Here is a 14,845-nt window from a genome sequence, read left to right on the forward strand (position 1 = left end):
GTGTTGATGAATGAATTAAAATAGTTTAACTATTATTTACAATATTCATGTTAAGCCCCTTTCACACAAATGTATGATTTCTCCAGACCTGTATTTCTGTGGCACATGAATCTGTATATATGACTTTTTCATCCGTATGTGCACTTATGTCTTTGTATCCTTACTGTATCCCTAAAAAGAACCGTGGGCTTGCAAATGATGTCTGGCTGATGGATGATTGACTATTGGATGGCTGACAGAATGCACCTCCCACTGGTTCTGGTCTCCCTGGATACTGCATGTATATACGGCAGAATACGATGCACAACCACATCCCATAGACTTATGGAACAGAAATACTGCAGAAAATAGGACATACTGGGGGTCATTTACTAAGGGCCCGATTCGCGGTTTCCCGACGTGTTACCCGAATATTTCCGATTTGCGTTGATTGTACCTAAATTGCCCCGGGATTTTGGCGCACGCGATCGGATTGTGGCGCATCGGCACCGGCATGCACGTGACGGGAATCGGGGGCGTGGCCGAACGAAAACCCGACGGATTCGGAAAAAACGCCACATTTAAAAAAGGAAATTGTGTCGCGGAGCTTGCACTCACCTTCATCCAGGATAGGATCGTGAACTTCAGTGCATTTCAGGGAACTTCAGCGCAGCAGCGCCACCTGGTGGACGTCGGAGGAACTACCTTGATGAATCCCGGCCGGACCCGAATCCAGCGCAGAGAACGTGCCGCTGGATCGCAAACGGACCGGGTAAGTAAATCTGCCCCATTCTATATTTTTTTTACATCTCACTCACGGTGCAGTATAGTATGGAAATGGATCGCTGTATTTACCATTGAAATTAATGTGGTAAGGACGGGTAGCATACGCCTCTGTTCATAGATTGGAAAGTGGAGACAATTTACATGAGTATTTACCAAATAGCAGTGGTGCAGCCTGTGTCCTGGAGAATAAAATGATCAGACATTGGAAATGTCCCCCAGTTATATAGTGTGGCCTGCCAAAATCTGTATGTTTAGTCGACATACATTTTTTGCGTATGGCCACTTTTATAGTTTAATAATTGTCTACATCTGATGGAAGCTGTCTGTTAATTAACTGAATCCAATTATCCATAGAAAATTAATTTATTGCATTCTTATGCGATTATTCACTGAAAATATTCATTCATTAATCACAGAATTTTTTTTTTTTAGGTGACCATGCCCAGCTCAGTCTGAAAATAAACTCCCTCGATGATGGGATCTATAACATTCCTATTCAGATCACAGATTCAGGAAACCCCTCATTGTCAAACACTTCATACCTCCGCGTTAAAGTCTGCTCCTGTGACATGAATGGCTATTGTAGTGGAGTGGCTCCCATCATCGGCACCGGTCTGGGAACAGGAGCCATCATCGCAATTCTTCTGTGTATCATTATTTTGCTGAGTAAGTACACCCCTCATTGAAGTTCAACATTAATTCAGTTGGCGGATATGTTTTACTGTCACATCCCACAGCGAAGGGACTGCTCTACTGTAAGATCCCTTCCCTTTCCTTACTTGGTTGAACTTGATGGACATATGTCTTTTTTTAACCATACTAACTATGTAAGCTCCTTGTGTGAAAGGTCCTGGAAGGGTTGTAGTGTAGTTTTTCCTCTTATAGTATTTAGGGTACATGTTTCCAAGCTACTTGTCTTCAATTCTTTCAAATCATATTCTCAGATAGGGTAGCAAGGAGACTCGGGGGATCCAGTTACCTCTACAGGTGATGTGTATTTGAAATCTATAGTTTTGTTGTGTGCAACATCTCTTTATTAACATACTATAATGGAAATATTCTGAAAGAATACTGGGTGATACACTACCTACCAAGTAAGGACACTCCTTCGGCTGCTGTCCAGGGGATGGAACCCTATGGATACATTTGACGTATATGCTGTGAACTTTTCCTATCGTATACACAAAATTACAGTTTCTAACATAATGTTAACAGGATGGGACCCAGAGGAAGGAATTAGAAGTTACACTGATGAATAAATAATTACTTTACAAAGTTTTGGTTTCTTTGCACTAGGCAATCTACTTAGTGAATACTCTTACCTTGTGATGTGCCGATATTCCAAGAATAAGAATGAGGCTCGTCTGAGTGATCAAATAGGAAAAGAACAGCCATGCTGCCAGCACACTGAGGAAGACACATGTAGCACAGCTAAAAAGAGCAATGCACAAACCACATAAATAATTCTAGCAGTACTGTATTTTCCCCTAGTACTCCTAAGATTGCTGCAGTGGTGATGGATCTCATCATCATCTGAATTCATGTCATGTATAATGGGAGAAACAGGCTGCGATTCTGTATCCACTTATTGTTTACATATAAAGTCAGGTTAAGAAACAATTCTAATGATGCAAGTGTCAAGCATAAAAAGTTTAATAAATTATCATAATGACAGACTACATTGAGCATGTCAACGGGCACTTTCTAGCTAGGGTAGGCAGTCAGTATCTGTTTAAGTGCGATATTTCAGTAGGAGCCTCTGACAGCGATGTCTCAGATAGTGGTGTGCAATTCCGTTCTGCTATTTCAACAAATATGACTGGTTAAAAAAATTGTACAATGGATGAGAATTGTGTTGGCCAGTATTCTGGGGAGGAATCTGCCTAGTTATGCTACAGCAGAGATCCAGCAATATGACATGGAGCCCTAGTATCATATTGTCACCTAAAAGATATGGGTGTTAAAGGACTCGTCTACTCTTCTCTAAAAAATAAGGCGCTGATTGTCTACAAGAAAGAAAGAATAGAGGCAACATATAAGGCTAGATTCACATCTAGTTTTTCGCATAATACCGATGCATACTGTGAGATATCCATCGAAAAAATATAAAAAAAAAAAGGATGATCTTTTGGGTATATGGTTTTAGCATATATGTTCTATCCGTTTAAAAAAAAGTTTTTTTATTGAAGGAAATTTGGGCAAAATCTGTATAAGACAGACAGAAACATACATTGTCCATATGTTGCCCATAGACTGCCATGTTTAAAAAACACATATACTTTCCGCATACGTTTTTAAAAAGTACAGCTAAAAACGCAGCAGCCCATGTCTTAAGGGACCAAAAAAATAAAGGGTCCAGACGTACAGGAAAAGAAGTAATGCACAAAGTACCCTATGGGGCACATTTACTAAGGGCTATGGGCTGCACTTTTGTCAGACTGTGCACATTCTTCTAGGTATTTAAGAAGTTTCTGCGATGCTATTATGTATCACGTAACCCTTTTGTGATGCAACTGTGCTGGCCTCCATGCGACACAAATTAGGAGGCGTGCCGTCGGTCAATCCGACTGATTCGCACCAAGCTTGCCCTATGTTAAAGGTGCACCACAAAACAGATGGTGAACTCAGTCAGACCAGTGCGGGGAAGCGACACAATTTACGATTTCTTGCGCACTATCTTAGTGAATCGCAGCACGCATCATTATAGATGGATATAGCACTTTTAGTGCATTTTCTGAATTTCTAAGTAAATGTGCCCTTATATTTGCATCCGTCTTGTCCATATTCATTGAGGCATACGTCTGAGCACACATTTGGATGCTATTTTTTGAGAAAAAACATGTCTACTAAAATCGAGATGTGAATGTAGCCTAAGTCTGTTCATTCATGAATGGAGCCCTTTCCCAACCGAGCTTCTCATTTACTATTTTTTGCCAGTCGGGAGGGATAGGGGAGCATTCTATGTACTCATATACTACCACTATATTCCCTGCTTGCTCCTATTAGCCAAACTATCTTTTTATGCAATTTTTTTAAAGGAAAGCAGGCTCATCCCTTTACATAGCACAGCATAGTCTGAGCAGAAGCATAAAAAGACAACTCAGGCATTTTGGGGGAAGATACTCTGAAGAAGATCTTCTAAAATGCTGCATATTTTAAATATTACCATAGCAATAGAATCCAAGGGAACAGACAAGAGCTGTAATCTCTCCAAATCAAATAACGAGATCAGAATGGGTATTGTGCGAAACATCTGCAGCACAGATGATTTACGGGCTTTCAGCTTGTTTTTATGTTGCACAGATTTGTTTTACAGTTGTTAAAACCAATGTCGAAGGCAAATTGATTTACTTGTTCAAGTTAAAGTGTATTAATATTTAAAAGCCTTAGTTAAACTAATTGCCTTACTTAATTTGTCTACAAGAGAAATCAGATATGTTTAAAGCAAGATTTGGAAATAATTGGGTGAAAATTCCATTATGGGCTCAAGCCAAATATCACATTACTATTAGTCTTCCTTTGTACCGTGCAAATTAATGAATCTGCTGGTGTCTTAGTCACAAATTGCAATCATTAAATGGACGCCTTTAACTACAGTTCTTTCTATATTTGACTTAATATTATTATTATTTTATTTTAACAGCTCTGGTATTGATGTTTGTGGTATGGATGAAACGTCGCGATAAGGAAAGACAAGCTAAACAGCTTCTTATTGACCCCGAGGATGATGTCAGAGACAATATCTTAAAGTATGATGAAGAAGGTGGCGGAGAGGAAGATCAGGTAATAATACTTAATATGCAAGAAATTCATTTTTTCATAAAAGTGCCATCATCTCCAGGTTATTGGAGCTTTTTATCATTCTGAATATATAACATGCCTCCAGCCACTGCCTAAGTGTAAGAAAATCCATTGTAGATATTTTACTCATCGGTAACAGATTGGCTTGCATGCTTCTGCACATGCCAGAGAGATCAGATTTATGTCTATGACGTAATCCTCCTAATACAGAAAAAATACATAAATAACTTATAAAAATATAGGTTATCAGAATATGTACATGCAGATAACAGGAGCTCCCTCTGGGTCGTGTACAATACCCCTGAAGTTAAAATGAAGCTGCTCATCCTGGCACAGTATAGTAATAGTAAGGGCCAATCTTTTAAGCTTGGGGTGTCAAAATTTGTAAAAACAAAATAAGCATAAAGTAGACAGTGTGTCCAGAAAAATCTTAAATTTTGTGATATTTGAAACTCTATTAACAATATACCTTCTCTCTCTGTTTTGCTGAGCGGTACCTGTGGTGGGGACACCGACAGCAGGGTTAGATTTTGGTAGCTGGTTTAAGATAATGACCAAGGTGTACAGAGCACACACATCTCCTAAGCCCCCTGTATTCACTGGACTTTGGTCCTGCCGTCTGCCGCTGATGGCAACTGTGGGAAACAGTTCTAGTTCTCCCAACTGCCTGGTTGTAAGTATATGTATCCTGGCCACTGTTCATTTCACGCAGAAGAGATGCCCTGCCTCCATATTCTGACGTTGTCAGGTAATGAAGCCATAGCAGCAAGCAGACAGTGTCAGGATCTGTTGGTGGGGCAACTCTCCTGTTGAGAACGCTGCACCGAGACAATCATACCTCCGTTAGTGAAGGGCAATGAATTGCATTCTCTTCGGCTGAGTTGCCCTGGTTCCGGTTACTGACACTGTCAGGTAGTAAAGCCATAGCAGCAAGCAGACAGTGTCTGCATCTGTAGATGCAGAGCAACTCTCTTTTTGAGAGCACAGTGAACAGCAGATATCTTGCCGTTGTTAGTGAAGGGCCCTGTGCTGCGCTCCCAGCAGAACGTGTCAGCAGAAACATCTCATTGTGTCAAGGTTAGCTATCATTGTCTTCCCAGGTAAGATGGTTGTGCACATTAAACACTTCATCATCTATGCAGAAAAATGGAGATTAAAAGTTAGTTTATTTATGATGGAAATAGCTTAATAGCTTGGAATAACATGTTCACACTTAAATCATTGTCAAAGCCATCATGCGCTACCTTCTATTTGCTCTTCAAGCAATACAATGGAAATGCTGTATGGTCTGGAGTCCTTGAATACCTAATGCCATGATACAAGTATGTTATGTGGATTATTGTGTAGCATTATAACACTGGTATGCAGACAGTGTATTTGTATTACCATGTTTTAGCATGGACACATACATGGAATGGCAGGCCATTGTATGAGAAGGGATAGTGAAATGAAGCAGGCTTAGATGATATCCCCTTCACAGCTGTGTGCTCTGATGTGTAAGGTAAATGTTACATCTTGTAAAATGAGAAGCACAACTTCCGATTTCTCACATAATAACTTGACAATTTTTTTCCCTTAAGGTGTTGATTGCATCAGAAAGTTCTGAAGTGTTTTATCACCTTTATCAAACACCTCCCGTGAGGATTGCATATTATCCTTTTCATTATTGCTCATAGGTGAAGCGGGGGAGATCGCTCTGCACATGGCCACATTAGCAGATTAGCATAAGAATGTCATATAAAAACCGCTAATTGTTAATTTCATTGTTTTCTCCATCACAACACTTTTTTTTTTTTACTTTTAGGACTATGATTTAAGCCAACTGCAGCAGCCCGACACAGTAGAACCAGATACAATTAAGCCTGTGGGTATACGGCGAATGGACGAAAGACCAATTCATGCGGAGCCTCAGTATCCTATCCGATCAGCCGCTCCACATCCTGGTGATATTGGAGACTTCATCAATGAGGTGAATTATAATGGACGCCCACTGATACACAGAATTATTTATAAAAAATGTTAAATATTTTTTTTAAGCTATCCCTACACAGGACCTCATTAACTAAACTGATATTTTGTTGTGGCTTGTGTGTCCAGTAGTGTAGCGTTTTCTTTAATATCTGATGATATTTTATTTTCATATACCTGTGAAATGAAAAGTTAAAGGGCTGTTCCATATGCAGCAAATTATTATAATGTTTATATGATGAAAAGTTATAAAATTTTCCAAATTACTTTCAGTATCAACTGCACACAGTTTTCTACATCTCTGCTTGCTGTAACTATATAGAAAGCTTCTATGTTTACTTTCAGTGGATAGAAATCTTTCCATGGTCATGTGATATCACACAGGTGCACAGCTCGTTAGATCACGCAGCTCTGATAACTCTCTGTGATACTAACGAGCCGTGCACCTGTGTGACCATAGACAGATTTGTGTCCACTGTAAGAAGCAAGCAGACATCTAGACAACTTTGGGGAACTGAAGTGTACAGAAAGTCCATAGTAATATTTTATAATTTTTCATCATTCCAACAATATCATTTGCTGCATAGGAACACCCATTTAACGAAGCCCATCCATCTTAATGTTTTGGATACTGATAATGTAAAGTAAATTAATGCAAAGTAAAATGCAAAGAAGCTTGAAAGGATTTAGACAGCTGACCAGGTTACCCACTTCAGTAATAAAATGAAATTAGAATACAGTTTAAAACAAGTAATAACAATCTAGCACCCCTGCACTGCTCTGGAAGTGTGCACTAAGTGTGCTTCTGCTCATCTTCACCTTCCCGGGATCACCAAGAAAGGGCAGATATAATTATTAGTACGGAGTTTGGGGACAAGATGTCCGGCTAACTATGCACAGCCTCACCACCTCCCTCTCTTATTCTCATAGCATGGGAGAATGAGGTGACGTCACGCGAGAGGCGGGAATTCACTTAAATAAATTTTGGCCATAATGTTGTAAACTTGTGAAAAGCACAACCAGGGGGTAAATGGAGAGAGCCATTCTTAATTATGGCTAAACCAAGGGACTCCTTTTTATTCAGAATGTCCAAATGCCCTTTGATATTGTTCTGTCCCTTGCCATATCATTGGATGAGTGTCAGGATACCCTCAAATATATGACATTTTCCGCTGATCCTGCTGACATTTATGTTCAGATGATGATAATTTGTGGGTCAAAACGGCAAAGCTATTAATCGCATCAGGAGTCTTGTACTTGGCTTATCAGGTTTCCGGCTGTGGTTATTTTATCTATATGCAAAGGAGGTAGAGCCATTTCAGTAGGTGGGAAGTAGAGTAATGATGACAATAACTTTCTTTCATTTTTTTCTTCCATTTTGACTCTTTGAAAACTCTTACAGTCATAACAAGGCCTTTAAGTATTGAACCCGCTTGTTCTAATTGACATGCCTCTAGCGAGCTCTAGTGAACGCCCACTTTTTACCCATTTCCCCTTCCACAAGTACATTCTGCATCTGCAACATTTAATTGGCGATAAAGGCATCAGCTCTATACCTTGATGCTAAGGAAAGAACTGGCTACTGTATTCGCAGGAGGAATTAATTTGGCTGGAAAATAATAGTCTACCAGTACTGCATTGTCTCTTAAATTCAATTATAAACCAAATTTAATAATAGTTAATTTTTATTTCCCTCACGTCTCACCCTTTCAGTTGGTGAGAATGGTTGAAATTCAATACCTTTATAATTACCAAGAGTTGTTTCAAATAGGATTAGTGTATAGAGCAGCCAAATTAAATCAATTATGTAAGTGCTTTATACACTTGTCTTGTGAAGCATTTTAACAGCCCAGTGAGTTGGTTTTTAAGTTATTCAGGCAAAGCAGGCAGTGTACATTATAATAGTGAAGGACAAATGTCTTCCCTGATTCTCATGGCTAATGCTGTGCTCTCTAAATGTATAAGACAGAATATGGTCAATGTCATAGCTATATAATAGAGATGACTTCTGTACATTGTTCGTTCATCCGGGAGCGATACCCTTCCATTAAACCTCTAATCATTGTTACAAGCTTTTATGATATTCCACGTGAGTTATAGACAATAAGTACCGGAACAGAATTTAGTTACAAACTTTTTCTTTTTGTTTCAAATATGGTACTAAAGTTAAGCATCCAATTAAAAATCAAAGTATTTCCAAAGTTATAAACTGAACGAACATAGTGGTCAGGTCTATTTTTTTAAATTTGAGGGAAAAAAAGTGTATTGTGCAACACCTCATAGAGGCAATATTTCAATGTAGATATTTATTAAAAATATGTCATAAAAAAGTAAAATACCATCAAATTTACTTGCGGGGCCCACACATTATTATAGTAAGACCTCTATAGTTAAAATATACAACATACAGTAATAATTATTTGGATTTGGCATCCCCAGTCTGGATTCAGAGCCCTGAACCTGAACTTTTTTGTTACATAATTTTTAATAAATATCTACATTAAAAACATTCAAATATTGTCTCTATGATAACCATATTTTCTAATCGCATTTTACCCTATGATCATAGTAGTATCATAGTAAGGTTAAAATAGACATCAGTCCAGCAAGCCCAACCTATACATTATAGTGCGTTGATACAGAGGAAGGCAAAACCCTGCCAGGCTGACTAAAATTGTTTTATTCCCATATGATGTGATATTATTGCTCTCCAGAAAGGCATCCAGGCCTCTCTTGAACATGTTCAAATTATCTGCCATTACAACATCTTGTGGCAGAGAGTTCCACAGTCTCACTGCTCTTACAGTAAAGAATCCCTGTCTATGGCGATGGTAGAACCATCTCTCCTCTAGGCGTAGTGGGGGCCCACATGTCCTGGTCAAAGGTCTAGGTATAAAAAGTTGTCTTTTTTCTAAAATGAATTACCCCAAATTTTGTAATCTCTCATTGTGTTCTAGTCCCTCCATTCTTCTAATAATCTTGGTTGCTCTTCTCTTCACCCATTCCAGTTCTACTATGTCCTTTTTATACACTGGTGCCCATAACTATACACAATATTCAATGTGTGGTCTTACCAAAGATTTGTATAAGGGTAAAACTATGGGGGATATTTATCATATGCTGGCGCTCGTGCGCCAGCGTATGATAGCCCCGCCGCTGCAAATTCGCAGCCCGATACATCAAGAGGTATCGGGCTGCCAGCAGCGCAGCGTTTAAACTATGTCTGGCCGCGCCCCCTGCTCGGACGTCCGCGCCCCCCATTCACGCCCCTTCACGCCCCACTGGCGTGAAGGTGGCAGATTGGGGAAAATAATCGCAAAAGCTAGCAATAAGCTAGCATTTGCGATTATTTCAGGGCCTCTGCGCCACTGGCGGTGCGCAGAGGTCCTGATAAATATGCACCTATGTCCTTATGATGAGAATCTATTCCTCTCTTGATAAATCCCATTTATTTGCTTTAGCAGCAGATGCCTTGCTCTAGTCACTAAAATTGAGTTTACTATCCACTAATATCGCCAAATATTTTTCTCAATCAGTTTTACCAAATAATTTATCGTTTAACACATAATCATAATTTCCTCAACCCAAGTGCATAACCTTACATTTATCTACATTGAACCTCAACTTCCATTTGTCCGGCCATGCCGCCAGTTTCCTCAATTTCTTCTGTAATGTTATACTATCTTCCTCCGTATTAATTACTTTACAGAGCTTAGTATCATCTGCAAATATAGAAATTCTTCCTTGTAAACCCACTAAGAGTACTGACCCCTTTGGCACCCCACTGGTTATGTCCACTCAGTCTAACAATGTGCCCTTAATGACAACGGTTTGTTTTCTATCTGTAAGCCATTGCATACCCAAATACACAGATTTTCTCTTAGTTCCAGCAGTTTCATTTTATATACCATACTTTTATGCGGCATTGCATCAAATGCCTTGGTAAAAGTCCAAATACACAACATCTACAGCCTCCCCCAGGTCCAATCTAGAACTTACCACCTTGTAGAAGCCAATCAGATTACTCTGATTAGGACAGATCCCTCACAAACCCATGCTGATGCTGGGTTAAAAGGCTATGCACAGTGAGATACTCCGGGATAGTATCTCTAATAAACCCCTTAAATATTTTCCCAACAATCTGTAGTTTCCAGGATCACTTTTTGACCCTTTTTTAAATATTGGCACCACATTTGCTATGTGCCAGTCCTGTAGAACAGAAACTGTCCTTAAAGGAAACCTACCACTTGAAGTGGTAGGTGTAAGACGGCAATACCGAGCACCAGCTCAGGGTGAGCTGGTACCAGAGCTTATTTTTGTTAGTGTTTTAAACCGCTGTATCGCGGTTTAAAACACTTTTTAAACTTAATGGCCGAAGCTGCTTCGGCGCACCATGCGCGCGGCTACATAGGAAGTGAAGGAGAGCCGTGTGCATGGTGCGCTGAAGCAGCTTCGGCAATAAAGTTTAAAAAGTGTTTTAAACCGCGATACAGCGGTTTAAAACACTAACAAAAATAAGCTCCGGCACTAGCTCACCCTGAGCTGGTGCTCGGTATTGACTTCTTACACCTACCACTTCAAGTGGTAGGTTTCCTTTAATGAATCTTCAAATATTAGAAATAGTTTAGCAGGCAGAAGAGAAGTTATACGAGGAGACAGATGAATTAAAGATGCATTACAAAGATCACTGAGATCCCCACTGATCTGCAAGTAAGGTCCTATCCTGTGGATAGGGCCTAACTTTTTTCATGGGAAAACCCCTTTAAGTTTACTTTAAGTATTTTCCGATTAGCTGCTGGACTTGTTTTTCTGAAATCATGTTTGGCTCTGCCTTTTCTTTCAGTCATTAGTCTCAATGGCTTACTAAGTTCAGGCATATTCCTCAGTTAAATATCTCTCAAATTCATTCCTTCTCACTTAATTCTACAAACATTGTAATCCACTTATAAATTATATCTCCGTTTGACAGCTGTGCCCATTCCAGCCCATGCAAAACTCTTTATTTACAGATTTCTCCATCTATAAAAAAAAATCTCTTGAACAGCCACTAATCTTCACACTGGTCTCCTATCTCCATGAAATTAAGAGTTATAACCCTTCCTTGAAAATGCTGTAGTCATTTTGTCATCGATCATGTCAGTAATAAAATATTTTCATATTTTACCTCTTCATTTAATAAGTAGTCTTCAGAGATTTATAGATGGCTTCATTACATATTTTCTTTTAAGAGGGATTATTTTTATATATATATATATATATATATATATATATATATTATGTATATACAGGCGGTCCCCTACTTACAGACTACTACCCGACTTACAGACGACCCCTAGTAGTTAAAGACTGACCGCTCTGCCCACTGTGAAGCTCTCTGAATGCTTTACTATAGTTCCAGGCTGCAATGATCAGCTGTAAGGTGTCTGTAATGAAGCTTTATTGATAATCCTTGGCCTCATTACAGCAAAAAAATGTAAAAATCCAATTGTCACTGGGAAAGAAAAGTTTTTCGTCCGGAGCTACAATTAGAAGGCACTAAGAGCACATTCCGACAAAAGTACTATCCGCGACCCTCAGTAAATGAGCCCCATTGTGTTATTTCTAAATGAAATATACAGCATAACGATATAGAGCGGTAATCTCCTATAGTCATTCTAGCATTGACTGCAGGAAAAGGGAATTTACAGTTACTGTATCAGAAGAATAAATCTGCGATGGACATAAAAAATGAAAACAATAAAATAAATTTGAGCTTATTTAGAATAAAGAATAAATATATAATGGCATTTATTGTTTATGGTCATGGCAATCCATCACATGGCCTATACTGATCAGATTTCACATTTCATTTCAAGAAACTATCATTGAGATTCTTATTTTTTTCTTACAGGGGCTGAAGGCAGCAGACAATGACCCCACGGCTCCACCTTATGACTCTCTCTTAGTGTTTGACTATGAAGGTAGTGGATCTACTGCTGGCTCTCTAAGCTCCCTGAACTCATCAAGTAGTGGTGGCGAGCAAGATTATGATTACCTAAATGACTGGGGCCCCCGCTTCAAGAAACTTGCCGATATGTATGGAGGTGGAGATGATTGAACTTTGGAATGAACTTTCGTTTTTGTGGACAAGAACAAACATTTGAACTGATATTCCCAAAAAGCGTAACGAAGCTTGGCTTTAACTTTGTAGTCTACTAGCACAAGTGCTTGTTTGAAGGCTTTGGCATAGGCTGCAAACCAATTTGGGCTCAGTGGGAATATCAGTCATCCAATACTGTTTGGAAAAAAAATGATTGAGCTCAGTTACACTTGAATTTTACAGTACAGAAGCACTGGGATTTTATGTGCCTTTTTGTACCTTTTTCAGATCGGATTTAGTTTTATGTTCAACGCTTTAATGGTACTGATTTCTGAAAGGGTGAAAAGACAAGGTATGTTGTGGGTGGGGTGGCGCAAGTAATTACAAGGATTTTCATCATGCCTTTTTTTTTTCCTTTTTTTTTTACGTTGTGTTGCTTTTGTTATAATCTGGAATAAAGAAGACATTTCATTAGAATAACTTTATTAGCTGCAAAGAAAACCATGTGATTGACATGTACAGTGCATTATACTTAGTTGTAGGTATTAGGGTTATTTCATTGGAGGTCTACCGGATTTTGCAGGAAAAGGGAGTTGTCATATCACCAGTTTTTTTAGCTTTTTTGTAGCAGAATTGATTTTTCTTTCACAGGATAGGCACATTTTGGTCTTAAATCAATGTACACTCTTTTTCATTTGGGTATTTTTTTTTCACTTCACTGTAAAAATGGTATGTGTACATAATGTTTTATCAACATAGTCTATAAAGAAGTTTCCAAACTTCCGAAACATGTGTATGTATTATTTGGACTATGGATTCAGGTTTTGCATGTTTATATCTTTTTTTTCTTTATGAATAAAGTATTTACAAAACAGGTGACAAACATAATTATGTTAACGCAGACAAACTGTAGAATCCGTACACCATTTTCTTTTCTATTATGATTGATTTGGGAGGGCGAAAACAAAAAGTTCTTAGCACAAATGTTTTACATAATTTGTACCAAAAAATAAACAAATCAGAAAGGGGCAAACTGACGTCGGTGGCACTACTAATACATGTTTAAAGGGGTGGGAAGCTTTTAAACTGGAGAGACTTTGACAACGGCTTTGCCTCTGTATTGTGTACAAGAATATAAATGATGCACCTCTGACCCCACGTTCTGAATAAAATGCTAATTTTGGATCTGGTGACTGGTTTGAATTTTTTTTTCGTTTCCACTTCAACAATTTTGAACGCTCAGAAAAATCCCAAGATGCCTTGAATTCAATGAGAAAAAATGAAAAAGTGTATTACTGGCTTGCAGTAGCTGTTACCTACTTCTTATGTGTTCTGCTGAAAAGAAATCTGATTTCCCTTTTGAATATTGAAGTAGAAAAGTATATGGTGAATTTGAGTGGTTGAGGGGTTGCTTGGGAATCCATGTCTTCTATGTGTGGCAGTTGAAGGATACAGTGCTCATTCACTCATGTCTTGTAAAGAAGGAACATTTAATGAAACCACAAGTGGAACCTGCATTTTGCATTACACCGAACGCTGCTGTTTATTACTAGTAACAAATGAGAACAAACCTAACACAATAATTTACAATAATTAAAACTTGCCCTTTCATTGAGCCAGACGGCATGAAAACATAATACATTAGCTCTGTTCGTTCCTTTTGGTTCTTGCAGACAGAGCTTTTTGCTAATGATTGGATTTCTGGTCATTAAGTGGTGCACTGTACCTGGGGATTTCTGTAATGGAGCTTTACATTTGCCCTTTTGTGTCCTATAGTTCAGGCAACAGCAATAAATCTGTGTGATAATAAACAATAAAAGCCACACTTGTTGTGGGTAATTTTAAAAACAAAACTAGTTTTTATTTTAGTTTTCTTTGTCATTAGTCGAATGTTTGGTTTATTTACTTATTTAGCAGCATAAATCTAACTTTTATAAATCTTACTTTTAAACAAACCATAGCTATAGACATGCAACCAAATTATATGGCTTAGATATGTAATGGGTCATATTCATATTTCTCTGCAATTTTATCATTACATCAAACATTTGGGGTAAAAACACGTTTATTTTTTTAAGTTTTTAACTCTTTGAAGCAAAACCAGGAGTGGAGTTAAAAAGAAATATATGTATGTTTTTATCACCCATACCCTGGTGTCCTTGTCACACAGGAACATAGTAAAAGCAAAGACATAAGCTATAAATGACAAGTTCTACCGAATTCTTAACCAAA

General features: G+C 38.4%; 1 protein-coding gene across 1 annotated transcript in view; it reads left to right on the forward strand.

Moving 5' to 3' along the window:
• CDH2 (cadherin 2) overlaps window positions 1–13,798 on the forward strand; it is a 203,294-nt gene extending 189,496 nt beyond the window's left edge. The window contains exons 13-16 of the mRNA XM_072152028.1: window positions 1,198–1,431; window positions 4,409–4,548; window positions 6,371–6,535; window positions 12,425–13,798. Of these exons, the coding sequence (XP_072008129.1) occupies window positions 1,198–1,431; window positions 4,409–4,548; window positions 6,371–6,535; window positions 12,425–12,631 (746 nt within the window). The 3' untranslated portion in view covers window positions 12,632–13,798. The remainder of the gene's footprint in view (window positions 1–1,197; window positions 1,432–4,408; window positions 4,549–6,370; window positions 6,536–12,424) is intronic.
• The last annotated feature ends 1,047 nt before the right edge of the window (window positions 13,799–14,845 follow it).

This window comes from Engystomops pustulosus, chromosome 5 (genome assembly GCF_040894005.1).
Source record: "Engystomops pustulosus chromosome 5, aEngPut4.maternal, whole genome shotgun sequence".
NCBI lineage: Eukaryota > Metazoa > Chordata > Amphibia > Anura > Leptodactylidae > Engystomops > Engystomops pustulosus.